The following is a 10,143-nucleotide window of genomic DNA, read 5'->3' on the forward strand; positions in this document are numbered from 1 at the left end:
CATGTCGAGCAAGTTTTCAAACAATACATGATCACATAGTATTGGAGAGGTGTGATCATAACGATGTACTGTCAGCAAAGAAACGTAAACGTTATGTTTGAGTTGATGATGCAATAAAAACAATAGTTTTACGTTACGAACCTGAAGACCCATTCACATTTTTAGAAATGTTTCGCGTGTTTTGAACATTAATGTTGTATAGCTACCGTTACTTTATATTTGTTATACATTATCATTTATTATACCTTTCAGGCTAAAGGAGTAAGTTTGTTTTAATTTTTACTTTTTAAAATCAAATGCTATTACAAAGATTAGGTTTCATAAATCTTTTAAGTTTAACAAATTCATTTTACTAACAATTATTATGCATAAAAAAGTAAACAAAACCAAATTGACTGTCAATAAAAAAAAGGTCAAATCAACTAAAATTATCGAACATACTATTCAAATTTTGCTGTGAGATATTTTGTCTGAGGTATTTTGTCCATGGTATCATTTGTTCGTGAGATCATTTGTCCTTGAGATCATTTGTCATGGAACCATATATATATATATATATATATATATATATATATATATATATATATATATATATATATATATATATATTATATATATATATATATATATATATATATATATATATATATATATATATATATATATATATGGTTCCATGTGTGCCTGTCTTTGAAAACAACACTATGTGTGTATGTGTTTGTGTGCGTGTGTGTTTGTAAAAAACTTATTGTCTTGTGTTTTAATCTACTTCACAGATCTCCCTACAACATGAACTCACCTGAAATCTGCACAGAGGTCGTGAAATGTCTCGGGATTGTGTGGACAGACAAAAAGTTTCTCGACTTTACAATCAAGATACACAATGACACAATCACATGTCATAAGCTCGTTCTTGCTGCCTGCTCTGAATTTTTCCAAGCGTTGTTTCGATCAGGAATGAGGGAGATCACAGAAAACTGCGTTGAGTTAAAAGATGTTTCCTATGAAATATTTCAGTTGATTCTGAAAACACTTTACACAGGTGTCAATGTTCTAACGTTGGATAATTTCATTCACGTTTGGAGGGCTGTGCACATGCTGCAGATTAACTTTATGATAAAAATGTGTGAACGATTTGCAAATAACGCTATTACAATGGACAACTGGGAAAACATTTATGTAACAGCTAAACTTTTTGGCTCAACTTTTGTTCTAGATAAGCTTCAAAGCTTTATGTTGAGAAACTTTGAAAAAATTAGTATATCAGCAACATTTCTACAACTGCCTTTCATCGAAGTTTGTGAATTGATAAAAAGCCAGGATCTTCGTGTCAGTAGTGAAGATATCGTGTTAGAATCAGTGATAAGATGGGTCGACTGCTATGCTCCAAATAATGCTAACACAGATATTACTAACACAAACAAATTAGTCGACATAGAAAAAGATGGCAGTGAATTGGAAAAAATACCTTCTGATAACTCGCTTAATGTTGCATTAATCGAGCATTTATCTAGAAAAGATAAAATGACAGAATTGCTGAGTCTGGTGAGGACATGTTTAGTTACTCCTGCGGTTTTAACACGAGTTTATCATCTTAAAATGTGTTCTGAAAATAAAGACTTTAGAGATATAATTGACAGCGCTTTAGCGTACCAAGCCCAACCTTCAAGAGACGGCCAGTGGCCATCAGCGGCTGTGCACAGATTGTGTAGTAGCTTTACACACGTTGGGGTTTATGCAAGAAAAGATGGACAGTTTAGAGCAATACGTGCTAGCGATGAGACTTGGTTCGATTTGCCAACTTGTGATGGTTTAAAAGACAGTATTCAGCTAGTGACATTTGACGCAGATTTATACGCAATTGGAAAACCTCTTAATATGCCAAACATGCAATATAAATTGTTTGTCTTCTCTGGGAACGATTGGAAAGAAATTTCTAATCTGCCCTTAAACAATGTGTTACTTGTTTCTCATGGGCAGTTTATTTACATCTTAGACAAAAATGATAATGTAATTTATCATATAAACCCAACGAGTTTGGAATTTAAAAAATTCACAAACATTCCAACCCATTTAGTTGTAACCCACGCAACTATCTTTGAAAACTCCCTTCTTATTTTCTCCTCTGAAACCCAAAACAACATTGAGAACACAGTTGTTCACAATTATCAGTTTTCGTCTAACTCATTTACCAAGCTAACTCACATAGATGGGCCAGCGGAACAACTGATCAGTTTTAAGAACGACAAACACAGCTACATTTTACAGACGAATGGCTCATTGTGGGTTATTTCCGATGCATCGTTATCAGGACGAATTGAAGTAAAACTTGTTTCTAAACTATGGAATCGCCAAAGAAGACAATACGGCGCTCTAACATACGATGAAAAGTTAATTATTTTTGGAAATAAATATCAAACAGATCCGACAGCTGTTCCAGGACATCTTAAAGTTATTTCATACTGGGGACATAGTACTGCTATGTCAAATTTCGTTCCAGCTACACTTCCAAAGTCATCTTTACTTAGCTTAGGTAACTGTGAAGCTGTGTCTATCAAATAGGATAGATATTTGGTTGACTTTATTTATCCTTAAAAACACTGTTCTAAAGTTTACAAATAGAGAACACTCATTTGTGTTCTTTTTTTTTAACTTTTATTTTGTTATTTTTTAATACTTTTTAATCAAATACGCTTTCTTTAAAATAAGATACGAACTCGGGTAATGTTATAGAGTTTCCCACACATGCAATGACTTTAAAGTCAATAGTTTATTGATTTACCAGAAACACATAAAGAGTTATACAAATAAAACCAGTTCTAACCATTTTGATGATACAGCACATTAGCTTTTTCTTTTAGGAATAACGGAGATGCGTATCTTTAAAAGCCAAAGACAAAAGGCAACTTATTGATAGCCACATCTTGTGCGTTGTAGTTGTATTTTAAAATATGACACTCGAAATTATTTTATATTTAGCTTTGAGTTTTAATAGATTTATTATTTTGTAAATACTCCAAAATAGATTTATATAAAACTCATTAAAACATTTCCCGACCATGTTCAACCAGACAAACATTTTCAAGCTTAATATTTAAATTATTTCGACTGTAATTTAATGACCGTTACTAGGTTTAGGATAACATCAACAATACAATACTTGTGATATTGCGTCAGATTTGGAGCAGCCTTGTATCTTCCGTTATTTTAATCCATTGCCGAACAATGTGTAGTGTTTACAGGATATATTAATTTTGGGATTTCATAGTTTTATACCATTTGTTTGCATATAATAATTAAGGTATTTCATAATTTATACTATTTATTTGCATATTCACAAGTACAAATTTAATTTATAAATGGCATGATTTCTTTTAAAAAGCAATACTTTTTTTTATTATTAAACTTTACAAAATTGACAAGTTTTCAGATTATGACAGCACACAAACAAGATACTTAATGATTAAAAACTAGCTTGATTTATAAGAGAGTGAGTGGGATGTGTGAAAATGCAAACGTAGTCATAGATTGTCAAATATTTACCTGAAACTACCCTTATTAAAATATGCTTGTTTACACGATAATAAAATATAAATAAATTGTTTTGAGTAATTTTTTTCTTTAAAAATTGTATACATTTTTAAAAATCCCAATTTCGATGGAATATTTGAAATTTGATCAGCACAAGTTGTATCATCAAATATAGCAGCCCAAGTTATCAATACTTAGACTATTATGTTCTTCCAATGCTATGAACACATTTGTGAGAAAACAATGGGTGTAAAGCGTTAATAATCATAAAAAGAAAATAAGCAGAGTTTACCAAATAGCTGTAAATCTACATTTGAAGATAAAAAATACAAACACATTTATAAATCAAACTAGTTCATATGCGCACATAGAAGAAATTTTCTTTCTTATAATAAAAAATATTACAACTGTTAGGAATGTAAATTAGATATATTACTAGCCATCGGTACCCGTTTCGCGTGAATTATAGGCCTATATATTTTAAAATGTTGAACTTGTTTGAGAAAAATAATTTATAAAATAGTTGTTAGTCAAAACGCAATGCGCATTACTACACGCTGAACGATATTACTGACAAAGCAAAGAAAAGATTTATTTTTATTAGGTTTTTATGAATAGATCTATAGATTTATATGAAATAGTTCATTTCTTCATTGGTAACCATACCATATTAAACGCACTCACTGATTAAGAGACTTAAAATTAAGAGACTTAAACGATTTCTTTAAAAACCCGGCTGTTCAATGGTAGATATGTGGTTTTAGTAGATGGTCTAAATCCAGATCTTAGCATCTAAGTCTAGTTTTTCCGTAGATCTAGTCTAGATCTAGAATCGAGATCTAGATCTATATCTAGAATCCAAATAGATAAAGTAAAAACTTATAAAAGTTTAGGCCGAGAAAATCGTATTGTATAATTTTCTTAGCGTACGTAGAATCTAGCTCTAAATCTTATTTGAATGAAATAGTTCATTTCTTTATTTTATTCTAAACTCGGAAGATGACGTCATCAGTTTCGTGCTCATTTTTAGTGTAAACAATAAGCGACGTCATTGTTAAAGCGTTTCTTGTCCCAAGTATAAACACTTTTCCGGTTGCATGATTAAAATTGTTTTTCTACATTCGAATACGCCTTATTTTTTATTTTTCTTCTTTAAATAAAATTGTGGTTATACATTTAAAACATCTAACATATTATTTTCAACAAAAGTCCGTATACATTTCTTCATATATTGCTGCAGATTCTGATGTGATGTCTGACGAAAATATTTTGCGGACAGAGAGAGAGAGAGAGAGAGAGAGAGAGAGAGAAGTGCGCACATGGTCTTTTATATAATAGGATTATCGTAAAAGGTGGCGTAATCAACTATGTACGTTTAGAGTAACGTCCCTTTTGTTTATGCGTATTAGCGTTGTGTCTTATTATGGCACTTAAAAAATGTAGCCTACACTTCTGTAGCATAGTAGCTATTAGAAGGTGAGTGACATTTATTGAAGTTAGGTCTTCGAGATTAGGGGTATATAAATACAGAGATAGGTTAGAAGGTCAGTCATCATTTTGTTGTCGCTTGGTTATCGTAGGAACCTAATAGTAATTGTTGTTCAAGTATTGTTATCTCCAAGCTATCTTTCTACTATAGCTATTGTAGGCATCGCTTCATAGTGAACTGTGGTAGATACATACTGTAAACAAATATCAACTAAAGAATCAAGACAAATCGAAGGGGTTTGTGTTTAAAGTGAAACTACTTTATCTTGTTTCGTCGGCCCTGTAATGCTTCTCGCATACAACAACCACTAGCAGAATGAAATATCACCATAAAGAAGAGCTTGGGTCACTCATAAACATTGGGTCGGCGTGGTCGAGTCGGTAAAGCTCATGGTTGCTAAACAGAAAAGTCTCGAGTTCGAACCCTCAGACAGATGAGGCTCGTTAGCTGGGGACAGCCACTCTTCTAGGAGAGACAACTCCAAAATCAAACAACTGCTGCCTTGTAGTTTGTTCTTGGTTGGACAAAGGCTATGGAAGCAAATCCAAAAAGAAAAGCAGGCTGAAATCGGAGTCAATGGCCTCAATGGCGCATAACCAGTTGACACGTAATCCTTAATTGCGATGGAGGCGTGGTCGAGTCGGCAAAGCTCGAAATAAGTCTCGATTTCAAACCCTCTGGCAGATATGGCTCGATCCCTCCCAACACCAAAAATTAAGAACGAAGAAGAAGAAAGACTTATAAACATGTATTAATTTGTCATTTAGAAAGTATTATAATCGGGGAAAAAATCATACCCTCGACATATTATTTTTCCCATGTCGGAATCTCATCTGTGTGTTTGTTTATCATTTTGTTTATGTGTCCGTTGTAGGCTACAGTGTGATGGCGTTTTAATAAATCTGGCATGGTTTTCATTTTGAGAACTGTATTGCTTCACTCGTGTTTATATAGCATGCTGTATGCAATGCGACATATACCAAACGGGCCGTCAAACAAAACTGCCAAAGAAAAAAAAATTAACACCCATGTTCGTTTAAAAAAAATTAGCAAATATGGGTTACTCATGTATGTGATAGCCTCCTCTATGAAGACTAGGTGAGACAATCCTTCCAACATAATTAAGTATCTATATATATATATATATATAATTCTCTTCATGGGGACCATGCGGGACAAGACGTAGAATCACGTCATTAATCACACACTCCGGGAATATCGCTACCATTCCCACTGGAATGGTTCACGACGAATGTTTACATGGTAGAGCCTGGTTGAGTTAGTGACGGCTATTAGGGACATATAATTTAGTATTTAAACGATTTGAAACAAAGGAGAGGTTACAATTTCTGCTACATCTTTTCATTGTCGTCTGTAAATGGCTGCTTTCAATGGGCGGGGTGGGGGGGGGGGGGGGGGGGGGGGAAAGGGGGGTCAACTTGTAAGTCATTGATTCCGATTTCAGCCAGTTTTTCTTTTGTGATCTGGTTCATTACCTTTTTCCAACCAAGAACAATTGCCCGAGGGTTCGATCTCGAGACTTTTCGGTTTAGCAACCATAAGCTTTACCAACTCTACCACATCGACACCATCAAGGAACAAAAACTATGACAATCGGCCTTAACGTCAACACGCCTTAAGACGGAAGTTTCAAACGACATTGTCGCGGTGGATAATTGTGGTGCAAGATTAGTTTTTATTTCTAGGATTAGCTTGAGTTAAAGGATGAGCCTTAGATTAAAGTAAAGGCCAAATGTGGAAATTAGCATTGGCTTAAGTATCAGTTAAATAATAAGCTGCCAGGATTTCAATGCCAAATTGTCTATAACTTTGCCTAGGCCATCACATTTAAAGTTTGAAGAAATGGCTTTGATCAAATGTGTGACTGCCTGGTGGTAATTATACCATTTTTACTTTCTCGTATATACGAAGTATAGAGAAAGTCTTGTAATCGTGCAAAAAAAAAAATCGAGATTTTTGCAAATCTCGACGTTTTGCATCTCACTGATACGGAAAAACATAATTTTGCAATCTTGTCCGTATGTCTGTGTGTCTGTGTGTGTGTGTGTCTGTGTGTGTGTGTGTCCGTGTGTAAACACGATAACTTGAGTACCGTTACAGCTAGGTTGATGAAATTTCATATACAAGTATTTTATCAAAATCGTAGATCCGTATCAACTTTTGAGCGATTTCGGATAACCGGAAGTGGTACTTTTTCTACTTTGAATTTTTCAAAAGCCTATAACTTGAGTACTATTTCAGATAGATAAATGAAATTTGATATGTAAGTAAAAGATCTAATTCTCTACCTTCTGTCAAATTTTGAGAATTTTTCGTTGACCGGAAGTACTTATTTACGCTACTTCCGATTTCTCAAAAAACTAATGTAAATTTTAAAAGTACTAATAATATTGCGCACTATTATGCGCTTTTTTATTCGCGTTCACTTGGTGTGCAATTAATTTGTCTACGAGATTTTATTCTATTTTTAAAACTTTAAGTATTTAAAATGGATTAAAAATCATGTCTATAGCCCGAGTTCCCATCCCCTGTTATTTTATATAAGAATATTCGAGAAAGTTTAGGGGAGATCACTCCCGGTTTATTTTACATATAAGTAGACAATTACGCTTAATCTCGAACTCAAGTAATTGCATTATGTATTATGTGTATATAAGTATATATATATATATATAAATATATATATATATATATATATATATATATATATATATGTGTGTATATATATATATATGTATATATATATATATATATATATATATATATATATATATATATATATATATATATATATATATATATACTAGCCGTCCCGGCCAGGCCCTGCTCTGGCTTCTGTGAAAAACCTTTCTGTTAAAGACCATTACCTGTGTGTTTAGGAATCATTCTAAACCCGGCATTGCCCACCCGAACCACAACCAACCAAAACCAAAACAACAAAACGCAAACATAACGCTAACACAATTACAAATACAAACGAAAACAAAAACCTAACAACAAACCCAACCACAACCATAAACACCAATACCAACACAAAAAAACAACGAAAAAGCAAACGAAAACAAACCAAATCCAAACGCAAAACCAACCAAAAACACAAATACAAACCCAAAGAAAAAAACACAAACAAAAACGAAAAAAAGAAAGAACAAAAACGAACCAAATCAAAACGCAACCACTAACGCAAACCCACCTAAACACAAAGAAAACACTAACGCGAACATAAACGCCCGGGGCAGAATCGCCTGTTTTAGCTTAATAAACGACTATAGTACCCCAACTTATTCATAGTTTTTGCACTCACTTAAACGAACGCGCCTGTTTCAATTTAATGAACAATTATAATACTCCAAGCTTATCCGTAAAATACCTACAACATTTGCACTTGATCAATCCCCGCTAATTATGTAATTATTTTTTTCCCAACACCAAAACAAAGTAATAAAAAGTAAATGCTTCTCCACTAATGCAATGGTTTTATAAAGGGAAGTAATTGTGTTTTCCTAATTTATCAAAGGGAAGTAAGCGCTATAGGACTAAATAAAGACATAATTAGAATTTTTGTAAAAGATATTTTTTTTAAATTGTGTTTAATGAACATGCCGACAATTATTACTTTCAGTTTGAAAAATGAAAATTATTTCCCAACACTTTCAATGGTAATTTTTTAACTCATAAATTTAGACAAATGCGCACGGTAATATTCTAACACTTTAATCCATGGAAGTATGTCAACGATATACATATGTATTTTTACATACAGAACTGAGCTTTATATATTAGATATATATATATGTAACTAGTGCAGGGTAAAGTTCTAAATCTTGTCTCTTTCCCCTCATCTTTCACACTGCAACCTTTTGAAAACTCAATGCGACCACTACAAAACCCTTTCAACTAGTCAACTTAAGTTGTTTCCCTACATAGAAAATGCTTCACTGTCCCATTGACCCTCTCTGAAAAATTTCCTTTCCTCTCCCCACCCAGACTTCTGACACTTTCATTTGACCTTCACCCCTTTTACTGTCATCCTTTGCAATTTTTTTTATAATCAAATACATGACATCATGTAAATATTCATTATGTACATTAGCAAAACCTTTCGTTTTCATTTGGTGTTCAAAATTATGTTAAAAAATTTGATGTTGATGTACTTGTTTTAATTGCAAATAAAAGTATTAAAAAAAAAAAAAAAAAAAAAAAAAAAAAACTAGTGCAGGGGTCGGCAACCTGCGGCTCGCGAGCCGCATGCGGCTCTTTTGATATCAAGATGCGGCTCTCCAGCTCCTTGAACAAATACTAATAATCTTAATAAAAAATAAAATATTTGATATAAAAAAAAATTTAGTGGCTCTTTAAAACCTGGGAAATTTTGAAAATTGTAACTTTTGGCTCTTCCGCTTCAAAAGGTTGCCGACCCCTGAACTAGTGTAGTTACAAAAACAACGTATTTGGTCAAGGCCAAGACTGAACTGAATTATCAGTAGTTAATATGAAACTGTTTGACGTAGCTTATGTTACTACATTAGAATTTCACTAGTAAACTTGAAGACAACTGGACATGCTATTAATAGAGACTATGCAATAGGTAGTACCAAAATAGAATAGTTTGAACTTGATAGACATTGTTGACAATACCGGATGTACAGCTTGGTGAGTATGGATGTGTATATAAGCGACGATACTTTTGGGTATGTGTAGAGAGAAGATGAACCATCGGAGGCAGAAAGGCCGAGTTATAGAGAATTGATTGAATGCAGAGAAAAGTGTTAGTACAGTGAGATACGGAGTGATACAGTCTGTGGACCTATGCCATTGGAGGTCTGTTGAGATTCACCTAATTATCTGAACTGTAATTATTCATGAAGGAGTAAAGTGTTTGATATTGAACCTGCGGGTAGAGTGTTCGGTATTCTATCGTTTTAGGTACGTAAAATCGCCAGCGGCTAGAAATGTACGAAAAAATTACCTCATGGTCAAGGCTTTAATAGAAGTATTTTGTGATATATTTGTGTCAAATATTATAGATAAATGAATAATAAACCTAAATCAATTGCTAAATATATCAATATAGGCAAGAAATTAACTTTAAACAGTAGTGT

General features: G+C 33.1%; 1 protein-coding gene across 1 annotated transcript; it reads left to right on the plus strand.

Annotated features, from left to right (window-relative positions):
- The first annotated feature begins 789 nt into the window (after nt 1–789).
- Nucleotides 790–2,562, plus strand: LOC131942793 (kelch-like protein 8). Its single transcript, XM_059302719.1, has one exon. The coding sequence runs from the start codon at nt 790–792 to the stop codon at nt 2,560–2,562; it is 1,773 nt and encodes a 590-aa protein (XP_059158702.1).
- Nucleotides 2,563–10,143: the final 7,581 nt, after the last annotated feature.

Source organism: Physella acuta, unplaced genomic scaffold, assembly GCF_028476545.2.
Source record: "Physella acuta isolate Inbredline_101_S28 unplaced genomic scaffold, ASM2847654v3 ptg000426l, whole genome shotgun sequence".
Classification (NCBI taxonomy): domain Eukaryota; kingdom Metazoa; phylum Mollusca; class Gastropoda; family Physidae; genus Physella; species Physella acuta.